General features: G+C 38.3%; 1 protein-coding gene across 1 annotated transcript in view; it reads left to right on the top strand.

The window, feature by feature from the left end:
* Positions 1–8,474, top strand: part of lig1 (ligase I, DNA, ATP-dependent) — a 73,019-nt gene extending 64,545 nt beyond the window's left edge. The window contains exons 25-27 of the mRNA XM_028019423.1: positions 4,346–4,489; positions 5,135–5,227; positions 8,303–8,474. Of these exons, the coding sequence (XP_027875224.1) occupies positions 4,346–4,489; positions 5,135–5,227; positions 8,303–8,377 (312 nt within the window). The 3' untranslated portion in view covers positions 8,378–8,474. The remainder of the gene's footprint in view (positions 1–4,345; positions 4,490–5,134; positions 5,228–8,302) is intronic.
* The last annotated feature ends 10,672 nt before the right edge of the window (positions 8,475–19,146 follow it).

The following is a 19,146-nucleotide window of genomic DNA, read 5'->3' as shown; positions in this document are numbered from 1 at the left end:
TTTCTATTGGTTACACAGATTATTCACTTTTTATTTCTTGCATATTAAAGTTTCACAATGGAACCTTTGTTTTCAAGTGTTTCTGGTACAGCAGTAAATCTGATGCACAAAGAGTGACAGATGGCAAATCCGCTTTTCTTGGTCAACTAGGAATTATTTTTTGCTTCAAAAAGCAATTTGATGGGACTATTGTTGTGCTTAATGGACTTAATGTCAGACTATGTCAGTCTATCATTGAAGCTTTTCAAGCCTAAAATAGCATCACAATGCTAAACATGTTGCACCAAACGGATGTCTACATCACTAATACCAGCGTCCACATTTCTAAAAAAAAGGACTTTTTTCAAAGAAGTTCCATAAATCGGTATAATAGCACTTTGCACCAATCTGATGGTTGAATAACCACATAACTTTGTTGTTATGAATAGCTTTCTTGTTAAGCTATTCACAAAAAAGGCTATTGTTTGGAAATATTTATTTTGTTGATGCATGGTTTTCGATTATGATGCAATTAATATAAAGGGCTTATGTCACTTTTCTTTAAAAGAAGAAACAAATTAATTCCCGCCTGCAATAAAACTAACAACAGGCTAGTAAAAAGACTTTAAAAATGCAGAAAATAATGTAAGAGTCAGAATATCTGTTAATAAATCTCAATAAAGTAAATGTTTGAAAGACAGAAGTAATCAAAACAATACAAAGGCCTGAGGGAGAAAAATGAGAAAAACATTAATAAAATCCACCAGAACTTACATTAAAAATAGTTGATTTTTAGCTCTCACCTTTCTTAAAATAAATTGTAATATTGACCAAACATTAAATTACAAAATAATTCAATGAATTTTTACTCACTCTGAAAGAATGCATTGAAATCATCACCACTGCTGCATGCAGCAGAGACAGCTGCCCTGTGTTAATATGTCAAGTTTGTAATTTCATGTACAGTGTAATTATTATATTCCTGAAGGCATGAGGAACACACATCACGTAATAGAGTACTTGACCTATTTAATGGGGTTTTCATTCAAAATGAAGTGATTTCTGCACTAAACTGACCCACAGCATCAACAGACTGTCTGAGGTAGATAGATACAAGCACTTGAATTAAACAGAAAGTTTCCTGAAAAGCAATTAAGCCACCAATTTTAATGTTGTACACATACATACAAGACTATGAAGTAATTATATGATGAAAAATTAGACAATTCATTCAGTGCTGCTTTGTTTTGTTTATACTAGAACCCATTATACTGGAGACCCTGGCGTTTAAAATACAAATTTGTCTATGTGAATAAATGGGATTCTTGTAAAGAAACTATTTTAAATCCATCAATGAAGAGCTTTTCTGTAGACTCAGTCTGGACTGGTTCTGTACAAATCAGGGAATGCATGCTAGCATGCCCAGGCGTGGTCAACCATCAAAGACTGTTCAATCAGCAAGGTGTGTGTAATAGTCTGTATAGTCACAGAGAAAGGCTGGGTAACCCCCAAGCAACGAAAGCCTTTCTCACATTTATCATGCTTCCTTTGATTTCAGTGCACATATTTTTGTTTTAGAGAAACGGAATTGGAAAAATAAGGTTGAAAAGTCCAGACATTTGCTAATTTTAGCTGTTTTTGATCTAGAAGTTACTATATAAAATTAACCAAAACCCAAAAAATATTCAAGGGACAAAGGAAGTCATTGAACTAAAATCTATAAATTAAAACAACCATAGACTATAGAACCATAGAACAACAATTTGCAGAGAATAACAGCCCACACCTGATTTCATTTATGGATTAAAGCAGATATTTCCATTCACTAAATTATAAGACACACAAACTTCTTCTTTTCAAGCTGTCTGACATTAAATCAGGCAAATTGTTTTTGGATAGTTAGGTTTATCAAAATTATTTCTAAAACTCTAAATTCATAAAAAATGTCAGCGTATTTATATAAGTATTTTTTACTTTTTTAAATTCAGAACTTTGTGTTTAAAGATGCAGAGTGAAGCTGGCATGAGAGAATGTCTTTTTCACGGTGAAACAGAGCTTTTACTGAGGATGGACTGAAAAGCCGCTCTGCAAGGAAGAAGCTGTTACTCCAGAAGCAACGCAAAAGTTCACAAATGCATTCTGGGACAAAGAATTTAATTTTTAGTTACATTTCCTGCGGTTTGATTGAACTAAAGTGGAAATATTTGGCCTTAATAGCCATCGTTACATTTGGGGGAAATTGCAAAATTGAGGAAGTCATTTAGAATTTTGCCGTTTCCGTCAACGTTTTCTAAAGTGATACTTCACAATGCCCATTAAAAACTGTTGATGGAAATATGGCTTCACTCTCATAAACAAAAGTGTCCCCAAAGTTGAAAAGATTTGCAGTTCTCTCAGGAAAAATGGGCTAATATCCCACAGGCTACTAAGAGAAGCATGTGGAAGGAAATCCCAAAACTTTTGACCTAAATCTAGTTTAAAAGTCAATTCCACCACATATCCATCTATTATAAACATATGAATTTGAAAAAAGTTTTTTAAAAAAAGCAAGAATATATATATATTGTTTTGTTTATAAATGTAAATAATTGTAGTAATCCTAACTGACCAGAAAAAGAGAAGGTTTAGTCAGATTTCCTATCAAACAGAAAATTCATCTTTTTATAGTGAATGGAAATATATGTTATTGTGCAATAACAGATATTTATTTGCATCTTGTTTGTAGTGAACAAAAGGCAAAAAGTCGAAATGAGTAAATTATACTGATAGAAATACAGTGTTGTCAGTGTTACATTGTTCTTATATCTTGCAACACTAGTGAGATGTTGAGCTTGTATTAAGCCAGTTGATTAAAAATAATGCTGACACTTGTCTTCTGTGAAGCTGCACTTCAAAACTTTGCCTTTCTACTGGATGAATATTGAGCTGCTGATTAGCATTGATAGTTGAGTTCTTCATCTTAATAAGTCTGAGTTTGACTCTCCAGAGCAACACAACAGCCCTAATAGGTGTTTCTAAAGTTCAGATGCATTTTGGACTAACACTAAATGTGTTTGCTTCTTTATTTTTAGGAGTTGCGTCAGAATAAAAAAAGTTGAATTATGTTTCTGAGTGTAATTTACAGACTACAACTCTGAACCTCGACAAAACTTATGACAATCAGCCACAACTTTTAATAAGACTGCACACCTGCCAGCTCATGCATTGTAATTCAGTGTGTATTAGAGCATTAGACCTACATTATTTATTCCTACAGTATAAATAATGTGCTGGGAAACAGCAGCACTGCTTTAATGTGACCTAGTTATCTGGCCTGCTACAGTCTAGTTAACAATTCACTCAGAAATGTTTTTTTAATCTAAATCAAGGTCAGACTGAGATAACGATTCACCTCCAGGAATGTCATTCTTATTCCTTGAACAAGATTTCCAAATGTTTTAATTTTATTGTTCACACTAAATGTTTTTGCTTAAAGTTTTTAAATGAACATTCTTGTTCTTAAGATCTTATGATTGATATTTTAAATGAGTTTTTATTGTTTTTACATTGGTTAAGTTTGTTTTGTAGCACTTTGAGAAGCCGATCTTATCCGCTGATCTTATCTACGTCGGCAAAGGTTTAAAAATCAACCTCTGGCCTTTATTTCTCTCCCATCAGAGAGGTTTGACTGACAGACCTTCCCATCAGCTCATGGCTGCATGTTTCCAGTTAACAACAGTCATCCCACTGTTACAACTCAGTGACTTTATTGCTGTATTCATCAACATTTCAGACAAAAACAAACATAAAAAATTGGCCAAAATCGGAACCGATAAGTTCGATTTATCGGTTCATTATCGGTTTATTAAAGATAGGCTTTATAAAGATAGGCCAGAAAACTGCAATCAGTGCACCTCTAATTTGAGATTTAAATGTGAAGTGGATTATAAATAAAATAGTTTTTTTTAAAAGAACAGACAAATATTTGAAATACCAGACTTTATTTTGTAATTGCATTGTCTAATTCTTCCATTCATCTATCCATCCATTTACCTGCTGGTTTGATTCTCTTTGTCATCCACCCTGTCTCTCCCTTCATCCTCCACTCTAGTCATTTTCCCATCCATCCTTCCCTCTTTCTGTCCATCAATCTCTTTTGATGCATCGTTGTGTTCCTGTTCTGTCTGTCCAGTCAGTCAATCATCCACCCATCCGGGTTTCACACTTTAAAACCTGACCTCTGTAAAAGAAAAAAAACCTTCTACAAATTAATGGTGAATTTTCATCTTTATATATTAAAACTTGTCTTAAAGAGACTGAACTCTAGAAAAAGAATGGAATAAATAAACAAGCCTGTGTTTAACATTCCTGATTTCCTGTTTTCTAGGAGCACACCCTGGCCAAGCCGCGCCCATACTACCGCGTGGACCAATCAGCCGAGCCCGACGTGTGGCTGGACGCTGTGCAGGTTTGGGAGGTGAAGTGCGCCGACCTCTCGCTGTCGCCCGTCTACAAGGCTGCCATGGGAATGGTCAGTTCAGCCGGCGTTAATCCGCTCCCTTGTGTGTTTCTGCAGATAAATCCCGTCAGTTCTGGTCTGCTGCCCTGAATGAAGAGTCATTATTAATGCGTCTTACTTGAGTTAATGAAACTGCTGCTAAAGAAACCGGATTTAGCGGAACGATACTTGTTATTGAGCAGTGGGTTGGCAGAGTAAAAACTTAGCATCAATATACAGCTCGGAAAATACATGGTATTTTAATATATTTGTCTTTTTTTACATTTGTGTCAAGCTTTCTGCTTTTGTAATTGTACAACCTGCACTTTGGATGAGGTGGAAGTGAAAAAAGAAGGAATTTACATATTTTCTAATCCTTCAAAAACATTGGATAAAGTCATTACATCCAGCATTTGATTCGTTTTCAAGCAGTTTTGGGTATTGGGTAAAAGAAAATGTGATACTTCAGCACATGGAAGCTAATAAAAGGCTTAGAAAGGCATAAATTAAACCAGGACAAAGGGTTAAGTCTTGCAGCTCGAATTAAACTCAACAAATGGGCTCATAATTACTTTTAAAGTCCTGAATCTTAAAAGAGTGCATTACAATTACAAGGAATAAGTGCTCACATGTACCGGCAGCTTTTTACAGTACTAAAATGGCTAACCCTGTCCTCAGGTGGATGCAGAGAAAGGCATTTCTCTGCGGTTCCCTCGTTTCCTTCGCATCAGAGACGACAAGAAGCCCGAGGACGCCACCACCGGAGCTCAGGTACGTGACGTTAAGTAGAAAACCAGCCAAGCATTAAAGCACAAAGCCTCCAGTACACGACCAAACACGCTAACCGGGCAGCATTGAAGCAGAAGGTTAAGCACGTCGACCTTCTGCAGTCTAAAAATGACTCCAACACGGTTTAAAAAAAAAAAAAAAATCTGTCATGTTTGTTTGGATCTTTTAAAGTGTCACAGAAATGTGACGCATCATAATCAATATCATCATGGTCACTTCACAAAAGCGGACCTGTAAAATTTCAAGGATGAGCAGCCCTGCAAGGACAGCGTGTTATTTTTTATTTTTCATGCAAGCGGGAGTGGATGCAGGAGTCTCCTGCAGCAGTCTGAGCAAAGCTGCTCACTGAAAGCTGCTGCTTCCTTCAGGCTCAGCTGCAGATTCAGACCAACGTACGACACTTTGAAAAATGTCACTGTTAAAGTCGCTACATTACAATCGCAACCACAAACTTCCAAGTATTTTACTGGTCTGGAATTAATTACATTTTAATCAAAATCAACAAAACGAGCAACATCTTCAATCCTGATGCCCTTTTTCCTGAATAAATGTCAACATGAGCTTAGCAACAAAGATATTTATTGTTTTTAATCTCTTGTTTATGTTTTTCAACTGTCAGATTCCTGCAAAATACTATTTTACCCATTCAAATTTCCTGTGTTTTATGAAGCCTTGACCATTCATGGAACTTCTTTAGAAATGTGGACTGCAGACGCTGACATTAGCGTTGGGGACGTCCGTGCTGCTGCTACATGTTTAGCATCAAGTTGCTACTTAAGGCTTGGATGAGCTTCACTGACAGGCCAACTCCTCTTAGCACAACTTTAACACATACATAGTGTTTTCAAGCATCTAATCAGATAATTTTTGGAAGAAGAAATTAACCCCATGTGGACCAAGAGAAGCAGCTTTGTCGTCTGTTGAAAAAGATTAAAAACGCAAGTTTTTGAGACTTCTTTTTTAGTTTCTAAAAGCACCACATGCCCAGAATTTATATTTAATTCTTTTAAATATTTATTGCGCAATGTTTCTCAGTAGGACCATATTGTGAAAAATGTTAAAAATACAAGATAAAAGTGATAAAATTATGAGAATAAAGTTGAAATACGAGAGTAATGTCATATTACGAGAATAAAATCATAATATTATGACTTTACTCTCCTAATTTTATCACTTTTATCTCGTTATTGTACCTTTGAACGTTTTTTAGCATGGCACTAATACTTTGTCGTATATTTCAGTCTTACTATACACCTAAATAAACAGTAAATGTTTGTGAAAAAATGAAACCAGATAATACGTAATGTTTTAAAATGGAAACCAACATCATCAACGTTAAGCAGAATTAAAGTACGGCTTAGTTTAGCAGGAGATTTAGACTATTTATTTCTCGTAAAGCATAAAAAGTATCAATTTGTTGTGAGAAATGATTCAAACTTGGTTTACATCTGGTTTAAACATTGGTGTAGAGTTGCTCTGATCCGGTTTTGACAGGTTTCAGGTTTTCTTTGATCTAATTTCTAATTCTGATTACCAACTCATACAAACAATATTTTTTATTCAGCAATTACATTGCAGATATTTAACAATTACATATGTAAACAAGGGGAAAAAATCACCATTTATATGCTGCAAGTTCATTAAGTTTTTTTAGAGGGATGACAAGATCAGTTTTAAGGCTTATTTGAATTTTTAGTTTCCATTTAATAAGTAAGTAAAAAATATGTAATTTTCTATGTTTTTCTTTGCTTTCCTTTTTTCATATGAAATAACCAAGAACATGTAAAAGCTCCTAAACAGAAAATTGACACTTTTTTTTAACCACAGTTCACCATTTAATACCTGCTGTTCTTTTAAAACACTGCAGGAGAATTTTGTTATGTTGTAAAAAATTGGATGCAAACTGATTCCTCGAGTCGCTCTGATGCTCACAAACCGAGGAAAAAAGCAGAGCTGTTGAAATTCACTGACTGTCACAACTTCACAGGGAAATATGCTATCTGACGCAGCGTCGGACTATTTTGATGCCGTCTGATTTTTATCTTGTTTCAGAGGGGAAAAATCTATATGAATTAAAAGTTTATACACAGGTCTGACCTAAGTTGTCCTTGATGTACAAACTAAGGCCGAAGATCCAATACCTCCTTGCCAAACCCAAGTCCCATCTGAACCGTTTTACATTCCAAACTGTCTGTGACTCGAATGCAGAGTGTGGAAGTGTGTTCATTGCTTTTGGGAATCAAGGTGGAACATCGGCAGCATGTAAATGTACAGCTGCTTCTCAAGAAATAAGAATGGCTTTCAAAATGTAATTTATTAGTGATTCAGCTCTAAAAGAAAACAGAAATTCCGTACAGTGATTTATTTCAAGCTTTTATTTCTATAAATGAAAACTGAAATCTCAATGAAATTACTTATAATGCAGAAAAATCATCTTATTGAAAACTATGTTCCTGCATTGTACACTAAGTAAGTGGTTGGGGCTCCTTTTTCAGAATAAACTCTGGAAACTCATTGCTTAGTCTGTTATAAATCTATATGAGTTTTACATTTTCACTTAAATAAAGTTGAAATAACATTCTAATTCACCGTGATGTACCTGTAGACAGAGTTTCCATCCAGTGATGATGCTCAGGATTAAATTAAAACATTGGAGTTGGAGGAAATCAGGAGAACCTGAACTTGAGACAGAACATGTTGGGCCCAGTCTGTTTCAGGTGGAGAATCAAAGCTTCACCTTGATAAATAATGTGATGTTTCATTGTTTTCCTGCTCTCTGAGCCCCCCTGCTGTGTGCCCATTATTCACTGTCCCACCCCGTCCCCTCACCTCTCTTCTCGACCTAAACCCTGATAAATGAACACACCCTCCGTCTCCCAGTCAGCAGCTCCGAGTCACCGACTTCAAAGCTCGGGATATGAATAATCAAACTGTTATTTTTAGCTTTTCCTCTTCATGTTACTGACCCAACTTTATGATCTTCTCCTCCTTCCCTCCTGCTTTCTGTTTTCCTCTCCCTCTATCTATCTGAACGCTGCTCCTCCTCGATCCCTGCAGATCGCTGATTTGTACAAGAAGCAGCAACAGATTCAGAATCAAGGGGAGAAAGCTGACCCGGAGGACTACTACTGAGTCTCTGCAGCCATATGATGAAAATCTCGATGTAATTGTAAATATCTTCTCCTTTTCAGTGTTGTTCAATGAAAATAAAGGCGTCTACCAGTTTTAAGCTTCCTGTAATTTGTTATTGATTTATTGAAGCTGCACGTTCACTCATTACGGTTTCCCTTTTGAGGGCGAAAATTGCATAAACATCTCGGCGCATGCCGTGCACATAAATCCACAAACCATCATCGATTTGGCAGTTACCGCTTTTAATAGATCTTTATCTGAAACTCACATTGCTAAAGCACGCAGGTGGCATACCAATACTTGTGCCCAGCTTCTTCTCCTGCAGCAGCAATAAAAAAAAAAAAAGCGCAATCGGAAATAGGAGGACAAGCCAAGGAGATTTCCAACTGCCCAGGAAAGTTATTAGGAACAGGAATAGATGCAGAGCTGACAGTTGCTCACAGTAGGACAAAAGAGAAGCCCTGACGGCGAGCATGGGATGGATGAAAATCTGCTAACTGTCCAGCCTGAATCAATCATAGACGTGAGGAGGAGACGGGAAGGGGGCCAGTTTGAGAGCCAAGGACGTGCGATTATGATGTAGAGAGGAGTTTTCAGCAGGATGATGATTTCATCTGAGAAATGGGTGTGCTTGTGACAAACTGAGACACTTCATGATGGGTTTGTTTTGATTCTGTTTTGTGAGAGTTTCTCTGAATTTTTTCCAAAACGAGTGCCTGTGTCGGAAATTTTTATCTTCTCAGGGAGTTTTGTTTAGCTCACAGGTACTCACATGGAGCAAGGACAACAGCTGCAGGGAGCGCTGTGAAAAAATAAAATATTGGCCTTAAAATAAACCGAAAGCATACCGGCTGCCAGGGAAGTTACAATAGCCATATTTGAAACATTTCTGTCAAAACAAGGTAGTGTGACAAGAAAATGCAACAAAAGTGTGAAAGTAGATTTGACCGTCATAGTGTCTGATCTGATTCAAACAGTCATCCCTCTTGTCGGGTGTTTTTCCTCACATTTTAAAAACAGCAGTTGCTGAAAAAGAAAAATCTGAACAAGTTGCTATTGCACAGTTGTAGGCAAGTCTCCAACCTTCCAGCCATCAGCAAAGTGATTGAAAAACTGTTTCAACAATCTCTTAACAATGACCAACCACTTTGACGTAATTCAGTCCAGTTTCGGTGCTCACCGCAGTACTGACACTGACACAAAGTGTTCAGTGATAGCCACAGTTCTGTTGGACTTCTGCACTATATTACTGGAGATCTGGATCTAAATCTGCTGCAACACCTGACTGGTTAAAAACCCCATGCTGGGTTCCCCTAGTTTTAATATCTACAATTGTAGGATCGGAAAAGGTCTTAAACTCTTTATTATATTTATAGATAAGAAATAATACTCAGAGACCAGTCCTTCAACTGCAGGCCACGGCGGGTGGAGATTTATAACACTGTTCCACAGATCATCTTACAGTACAAAGTCAAATCTCAAATATCTCCCCCAAATCTCATTGTATTCTTAGAGTCAGTCTGTTTTATAGGATCTCATTTTCATTGGTGTAAGTTGGTAAGTTTACTGCCTGTGTTTGACGTGTGTCCTTGCGTAAGAATTCTATCAGCTTTCAAATGAGTGTGTATTGGAGTTTCTTTGGGAATATTAAGACCTATTGACCTCCAACATCTGCTCCATTTCAAAGGTGCAAAACAAGCCAATTATTATTGTTATCTATCCAAACAGTTTATTTCCCAGACATTCTTCCCGTCTCACTTCGGCTTCGCACGCAAAGGGGAAGCTGGGAGCCAGGTCAATTTGACCTTCTATGGCACCAGATTTCCTCAGTACAAAACAACTCCATAAAGAGTATTTCCACTCTTACACAATCTACCTCTAGCTCAGATCATAACAAATACAAAGATAAGTTATTGTAACTATGCAGATGATGCCCTGCTCTACATCACAATGTCACCAGGTGACTGAACACATTCAAGCACTGAACAGATGAACATTTAAATGTATGGATGTGCCATATCATTCTCTCCAGTTGAACAGAAACAAAACTGAAGTTATCTTTGAACCAAAGGAGGAGCAAATGAGTCTGAACTCCTACCTGAACCTTCAGAGACACATAAAGATAGTTACAAAGTGCTGTGTTGGAAACATGGAACAATCAGACCTAGAATATAGAGATGGAAATGTAAAGTTAAAGTTTATTGATCTTTGAGAATGCGTCCTAGCATTATTATGAAATTACCGTTGTTTTACCTGAAAATGGTCTCAAAACAACATCATCATTTATCGCAATAACTTCTGGGACAATTTATTGTTCAGTAGAGTTATGGTGACCGGCCAAGCTACAGTCCTCAACAGTTTTTGTTTGTTTTTTTGTCCTCAACGCAGTTGTCCCTGGTTCAATTCCCTTCTCTCTTTGCCTTTTCTCTTGTCTAGTCACTGTTTAAAAAAAGGCCACTAGTGCCATAAAAACCATTAAAAAAATACTTCCTCAAGCTAATTTTCTTGGTTATTAGTTTAGTCCCTTAGCACTTACCATAAATGATCGAGTAATGAGGTACGACATAGCGAGCATGGCCAACCTGCTTCACATCTGCTCATGAGTGTTTTAGATAATGTGCCACTCTGCCCACATGCAGCCCCACATGCACGTTCAGTTCCCTGCTTTTAAGTGGGTGGACGTGCAGCCGGTTATCGCTCCTCTCTTGCATCAGCAGGAGACGACACTGAATGCAACTAGATGCAGGGGAATAAACCGAAAGCGCCGTCGTTGTAATTCTTGTGTCTGTGTTTGCCAGTTTGCAACTTTCCAGCTTATATTGGTCGCATTTACATGTGAAATGCTGCAGTGACTCGCTCGGCATGTGGCATAATGTCGCTGTTTTCACATGCAGAGTGGTTTGGATTTCCTGTCCTCAAAAGCATGTGAGGGTGCTGTTTGTTATGGTTTATCTGTATGCAAGTATTCCCAGTGTGTGGCTGTTGGTTTGCCCATTATTTCTGTGTGTGGGCCGCTCTGCGTCTGCTGAACAAGAACTTTGAGAAAGAAGTCATTGTAGCTTTGAAATTCCAAGTCTAGCTCTGTCTGCTGCTTATCCCCCCCCCCCCCCCCCCTCTTTTTATCTCTTTGTGTAAAGCTAGGCTTATTTTCTTAATGCCTTCCCTCTCCTTGTTTGTAATTTATTCATTTCCTGTCCTGCATGTTACTTCTGACACTTCATGAATATCATTAGCACATCTCTTTCTTTCTCCTTCATCCTTACCAGAAACTAAGGGCCCTGCTGGTTTTTCCTAAAATCTGAATTTCAAATGGCTGTCAGCTGTACTGTTGCATTTGAGGTTGGCTTGAACACAAAGCGAGAAATGGAAGAAGCCATAATAGAAATCAAACAAGCAACAGAGCATGAAATATTGAGAAAGCAAATATGTAATGAAGTCAGTTGCTTATTGTGTTTGCAGAATGATACTGTAGTAAATAGCTGAAGGTGCGGCGCAGTCGAAACTCATTTTTGAGCTTGTTTGAGGGAAAAGAAGCCTCCTCAAATGGCTGCATAAGACAGTTTTTAGATCCTCGCAAAAGTATTCACACCCTTTTTAATGTTTTTTTTCTCCATTTAGAGCCACAGATGTCAATGTAGCTTATGTGACAGACCAACACAAAGTAGTGAGTAACTGTCAAGTGGAAGGAGACAAATACATACATTACTTGACTCCCCAAAATTTAAGATGTCTTGTTCCATGGACACACTATTTCACTGATAGCTAATGTTTTTTAATCAATATTAAGGAATTATTGACTTAATACAGGCTCCTATATTCTGCTGAATAGTAACGTGTAAGTTAGTTTTGGCTTTCCTTCCAATTTTTAATAATGCCTCAGACAGTTCTTAGCCCAATTTTAATAGATACTGTGATCTCTTCAGATGTTTTTCTCCAATAGTTTCTTAAATAGACTAACATCTTTTCCACAACCATGGGATGGGATTTCTCCTGGGAACAGGTAAGCTTGTAAGGGTTGATTGGACTAAATACAAACGAAATCGTGTTAGAGGCTTCAAATGACTTTCGACTGGCCCAGTCAAAGTTTACAGCTAAATCCAATTGTCGCAAGATTTGGAAATTGATGTTCACAGATAGTCTGCATCCATCCTGACTGGATCTGGGTATCAAGCAAAGAAGATTAGGCAAACATTTCACTCTTGATGCGACAAGATGGTAGAATAAAATAAGTGTTTCTTGCCACACTTAAAAAAAAAAAAAAGGAAATCTTGCGGTAAAACTCTGGCAGCTGTGGTTGCCAGAAAACTAAAATTCCAGGTAAAACATGTTTTTCTTTCATGGTTTGATGCCATTGCTATTATTCTTGAAAAGGTTTTGTCTTAAGGAAAATAACTGGGTTTTTTCTAGAATTAAAACAACTTATAAAATCAATGTACTAACACTGATTACTTTCACATCAAATTAACATTTTGAAATTATTTTTTAGCCATGGATTTTTCCTGTCACAATTTTACTGTTTATCACTGATATACAGTATATATTTATTTTTACAATACTCACTTTTCTGATTATTATTACTTTTTTTTCTTCCACTTCAAATCAGTGATCAGCTTTGGGTTAAAATTCTTTGACAAAGGATTATTTTTGCAAGACACTGAGTGAAAGTGTGTGTGCCCGACGTGTTTGTGTCACTGATGTTTACAGAGGGGGGCAGCTGGCTCTCCTGCGGGACGTTGCTGCGCACCAGCCTCCTTTCCCACCGAGGTTCCTGCCCGTGTTCAAACAGCTGTGCTGTTAGTTCACATCAAGTCACCCGGCCAGGCCTGCACCTGCAGGGGAAGCTGCTTCAAACCTGCCTGCTCAGCGCCTGTGGTTTTTTCCACTTGTTAGGCACTCACTGGAGGCTCTGTGGCGTTCCCAGACAGAAAATGCTCCTGGATTGATCTTTGATCTGCTGCTGAAGGAGATGAAAGGCGAAGCTGTGCTGAAAGTGTCTCTGTTTTAGGATGTGTCCCCTTAAAGCGGCATTATGGATTATCTCCGACTGCAAAAAGAAAAAGGGGGAAGCTATTAATAAATAGAAGGAGCAAGGTTTCACCTTTCTGTCCTTATTTGCGCCCCGCCCTCCTCCCTCACTCCATTCTCCCACATAAGCTATCTGTCTTCTTCACAATACCTCTTTCTCCACCCCGAGAACAACGCGTTTGTTCTCCTCCACCGCCTCCCCGTCCTTTCTTTCCCTTCCTATCCCTCCATCCATTTGTTTGGTGCTCTCTGTGACATCTCTGCCATGCCAGGCCATGAGGGAGAGGAGGTGGGACAGGCCCTTCCATTGTCTGCAGCCGAGCCCACGGCATATCAATAGTTTTTGTTTCTTGAGCAGGAGCGTTGGCCAGTAACCTTTTGGATTTCATGATGTCAGATCTCCTCTTTTTTGCTACGCTCTTTGTATGATGTCGGTCCTAAATGTGAAAGATGAAGCTAAACTGAACCTGATACTTAATTTATAGGATGTTTCAACAAAAATGTGAACTTCTGCAAATAATTTGTCACATAGGGGAAATAATTAACATTTTTCAAGTGATGCACACCGATCCTGTTTGATTAAAGACAACAAAGACTTCCATGGTCTCTGAACTATGAAAAAATCAGAAGTTTTCTTCTGCTGTTGCAGATTGCATCACTTGGGATGCGAATATGAGTCATTTATGTGCGGCTGATGTCGGTTGCCTCAGCAGTGACAAACAAAACAAAAATACTCACTAGTTGCTCTCCGATGCGTTCCTGAACAAGAAAGCTGCTAAATGTCAGGGAGTTTATGCAGATGACTTATCTATGCAAGTGGGTTGGGGCCACTGGAAAAAAATAGAATGCTAACTTTCATTTGACTTCAGAATTAGGTTTTTTTTTATCTTTTTTATTTTAGAATTCTAACTTTACTCTCAGAATTGTCTTTAATTTCATATCTTGAGTTTTTTTCCTCATATTTTAGACTTTTTTCTCATAATTGTGACTTTTTCTCCTCAGAATTCTGGCATTAATCCTTGAATTCTGACAAAGAGTCTTGTTTTTCATTTTTTCCGGTGGCCCTAATCCTCTTGTAAAGTCATCTTCATCACAGCTTCTCAACTCTTAAGCCCCTAACATCACTCAACATGCTGCTATTTACTGTTTAGCCATTGACTTCAGCTCGGTCAGTCTTAAAGCCTCTATGTTACCACTTTTTGCCAATAGTTGTATTGCTTCCCCGCTAACGGCTTTTAATAGCTGTTTCAATTTATTTTTCTTCAGAGCTTGGAGACACAGTGCCTCCACTCATTAATCATTTCTTCCGTAGGATCCACTATCTGCATTTTCTTTTAGGTGATGTCAACTTCAAAGGTTTCAGAACTTGACATAAACACAGTTGATACTGCTGTTTGGTGCAGCCGCTGTTGATTTGGCACACTCTGCGTTTCAGGTTGCTGCACTGAGATGATGCACTTTTCAGTCATATTTTTGTCATCAGGCCTTTCTTTCTGTCTCTACTCGGTGGGTTGTCAACCTGTGTCCAATTAGGAAACCTAGATGGCACTTCTTTATTTATGTTTAATCCTGGCTCCCAGCCTTGACTTTTAACAGGTTTCTGGCCAATTGCTCTGCATGGCTCATTTGCTTTGTTTGAGTACGAAAACGTCTCACTTGATTATTCGGGCCCTGCAGCATAACTGTTGATTTAGTCATAACCGCTTTATGATGGGTTTATGATGATGGCAGTGCTTGTTGTTCCTTACTTCTCAGGCCCACGCTGAGAGACTCGTGTTAAAGGGGAGGTTGAGGGCAGAGAGGCACATTGCACACTGCACTTCATTGGATCATTGTTAGCCCCTCATTGGTCTTATGACCTTTGTTTGAGCCAGCCTCTGTGGTGAGTGTCTCCTCTGTCGCTCTTTGTTTTGTTTTTTTCCCCTTCGTCTTGACTCTCAGCCAAACCTCAAGCGAGCCCAGTTCAGAAATTGTCTTCCTGGTCCAGCTGCACACGTCAGCATGCTAGTCCGTTAGCATGTTAGTCTGTAGCGTGGTTTGGCTACTTCAGAGGAAACCTATTATGCAAATCTACACTTTGCACATGTGTGTACTTCTATTTGGGTCTTTATTCCTTCTTAAATAAGCCCACAAACACCCAGCCAGTTTTTGGTAATAAGTTAATGCTTTTTTGGTGTCACGAAATGAGCCGTTTCAAAAACCTTCTGAATATGCAATGTCACAAATCAGCAGGTACTGCGCCTCACCTGTTAGATTCGGTTTTACCGATGTATGCGCTGTACAATGGCTGCTGTAAAAGATAAGTCTTGCAGTTAACTTATAATCCAGAAACCACTTGCTGCATTCTCATTGATTGTGCAGGAGGCTCCACTTCTATTTTTTAAAGATGTACGGTTGTAAAAATGCGCATCTGTTTGCAGTCATTTTCACATGTGAGTGCAAACGTTTAGTTGGGGGTGTGGCCAACAGCAGCTTATTTGGATTTAAAGTGACAAGCCCCTAAAACATCTCAAAATAGGCAGAACTGAGCAGACTATATTTTCATAATCTTTTCTGGGTTTGTCTAGCAAATTTGTGACTTTTCAAACTCAGAAATTAGGTAGAACATTTCTGAGATGTTTTGGGGGATGTTAACTCATTTTCTTTCTGTCTACAATAGCTTTAATGTGCTGTCATACCAATATGCCCTCACAGGTTTAGAATAATGTGACGTTACACCCTCCAATCCTGACAACTGATCTGAAGCCTTGTCTGCATTGATACTAGAAAAAACACGGCAAAGGACTCGTGTATAATTTCGCAAAGAAAAAAAAAGTTAAAAGGCTCCACAGTTCAAGTCTCTTGCCTGCTGGTTCTTCTGTATTATTTAGCAGCAGATAAGCTCTCGCTCTCACTCTCGCTCTCTTACATTAGTGTGCTATATCACTGCCAGATAGAGGAATGGGGGGCCCTTCCTTCTGTATGTGATACAGTTCCTCCCTGCCAAGCCCAGCCTCCGCTGCCATCATTCGGCTGCTGACGAGTTTGGGTCCCAGCCACTTTCTGCACCTGCCAGACTCATAAAGAATCCCCCTGTTCCTGCGGGAGACCCAAGGCAGAGCCTGCCACAACTGTTAAGGACGTTGCGATTTAGACGTTCAAACCAAAGCTTTGACTGTCAACGGCGCCAACAACATGGCAGATGGTCCGTTTTGTTCGGCTGATCCCATCAGCGGGCCGTTTGAGGTGTTAAGATGAACGAGTGGTTAGGATTTGCCACAAGAGGCAAAAATAAATAAATTAAAGTTTGCCTTGGTTTTACACCGACTTGTTGCTTAATGATATGCTACTGTCTTGGTTAAGGGCTTATATCCTAAGAGATCCTTGAGTTTTAGCTCTGAATGTTGAACTTGAATAAAATTAGCTGAAGGGGATGGAGTGGACATCTTTATTTAAATCCCCTCCTCTCACTTGGATCATACATAGACTTCTGAATCACTTTCTGCTTTTAAGGACAACTGTGGGACAGTGATTTTTGCAGTTTTTCTGTGAAAAACTGGGTGTCCCATACTGCATTGTGAAGGGCAAGGCCAGACTGGGAAGACTTTTGCACAGGAAAATGTGTACTTCATGCTAGCAGCTAAAAGGAAACATTTTTATGATACATAATAACAGGAGCCATGCAGAAGTTTAATATATTTTTATTGCTTCATTTTTACATGTAAGGAAAATTTTAAAAATAATCTGTTAACAGCTTTTTTCAACCTATAACCTACAACCTATACACAACCCTAAAGCAGCAGTGTATTATGCAAAAATGAAGAAAACATACAGAAAACTACTGATGTTGTAGTTTTCTGTAGGACTGATTCTCTTTTCCCAACTCTTCTTTTTGTTAATATTCCTTTATTTCCTGTCTGACTAAGTTTTGTCCCCATATTCTGAGTTTTAAATTTTTACCCAAGACTTCAAAACTGATTCCATATTGGCAAATCTTCAAATTAAGACCAACATAGTTTGTTATTTTACTGTTTTTGAAAACATAGAAATCCAATAAAAAATTTCAGACATTCAGAACAAGACCTCAAACATGAGGGAGCGTTTTTTTTAAAAAATGAGGCAGAATCATGACAATGGTTTTATGATGGTACCTGTTTCATTGTGGTCCTTTTTAAGGTAATTGTAAAATGTACATCATAAATGTTTTATCTTTCTGTGCTGCCTTAGTGTCTTTTAGACTGTTTTATGTTGTGAAAAGCCATCTGGAGATGTGGCTTGCAAAATAGCTGAGGCTATAAATGTTATAGTGTTCACAATTTGCTTATAATTACACTTGTCTCCATGCAAATAAATAATAAAGAAGAAGAAAGTGGAGGCAGGAAGAGCCCAGATCATCACCACTCCTCCACTGTGTTTGACACATTGTTTATTCATATCCAACTTTTCAAACCAGTTGTATGTTATGGTGCCTTTATATTTTTATAAAGAAGTGGCCTTCTCCTAAAACCCTGCAACTATTCTTTTTCTATTTTTGTTATGAGACAAACTTTAACATTTAACATTCTGTCAGAGTGCTGTGGAGTCGGAGTGGAAACTCTTGGGGCTTTTACAATTTCTCTGAACATTTATGTTCTGACCTTGAGGGGAATTTGCAGCAATGTCAATGACTAAGAAGATTGGCAGCTGACTTAAATGTTTTCCACCTGTGAATAATTTTTCTTTCTGTAGAGAAATGGACTCTGATTGTTTGGAAACGGCCTTAAAGTCTCTCCCAGATTTACAGGCGTCGACTTCTAAGCCTCAACGGTCTCTGGTGGGGTTTTTCCACCTTGGGATTGTTAACAAGTTTGCAGACAAAAACAGACAAAACTAATGGCTCTCTGCAGGTAAAGTTATAAAAAGGTAAAATGGTAAAGGATATGTACTTGTCTTCGCTTTATCAAGTCAAGGACCCCAAAGCACTTCACACTACATTCACCTATTCATGCACACATTCACAACCTTTCAAATGGTGTATTAATTTTAGGTGGAAAAAAGGGAGTAAATTTCCACCACAAAACTCAAACATTTATCTAGAATGTTTGAGAAACATTCTAGAAATTTTCTAAAAAAAAAACCTCAAAAATTTCTGAGTTTCATAAGTCGGAAATTTTTGACTTTTGAAACTCAGAAGTTTCCACAAATTTCTAGAAAATTTCTGAGATTAATTTAAATTTTTCTGCTTTTGGAGCTCAGAAATTCCCACAATTTTAATCAAATTAAAATCAAATAAAACATTTCGGAGTTTCTTCTGGCAAATTTAGTCGTTTTTTCCATCTAATATGGCCCTAATACACCGTCATACAAACTACAGGATAGTAGCCACGGCTGCCCTGGGGCTCCAGGCCCTCTGTCCAAAACCAGCAGGCAAGGCGGGTGAAGTGTCTTGATAGAGGCAGACGGAGCAGGAAGCAAAGTGGCAACCCACCAATTATTCCAAGTAAAACCTGGCTAAGACGACATCCGATCACTTTAATAAGTAAAAATGTAAACTGAAATCTCTCTCCCATCTTTGCATCCTGTCCTCACATCAACCCATCTATATATAGCAGGGCTCTCCTTGCTCTCCTGCTCTGTCTGCATTACTGGAAAAGTGAGGAGTGGGCACTGCAATCTGAATAAACAGCTTTGTCTGAGCAGGAGGAGGCTGAAGAGAAAGAGAAAACTGGATGAAGAAAGCGCCATTGACAGACAGGCAAACACGAGTCAGCCCCTGTCCCCCTCAG

The sequence above is a fragment of the Xiphophorus couchianus genome, chromosome 6 (genome assembly GCF_001444195.1).
Source record: "Xiphophorus couchianus chromosome 6, X_couchianus-1.0, whole genome shotgun sequence".
Taxonomy (NCBI): domain Eukaryota; kingdom Metazoa; phylum Chordata; class Actinopteri; order Cyprinodontiformes; family Poeciliidae; genus Xiphophorus; species Xiphophorus couchianus.
The sequence above is the reverse complement of the archived record's forward strand: the minus strand, read 5'-3'. Positions and strand labels throughout refer to the sequence as shown.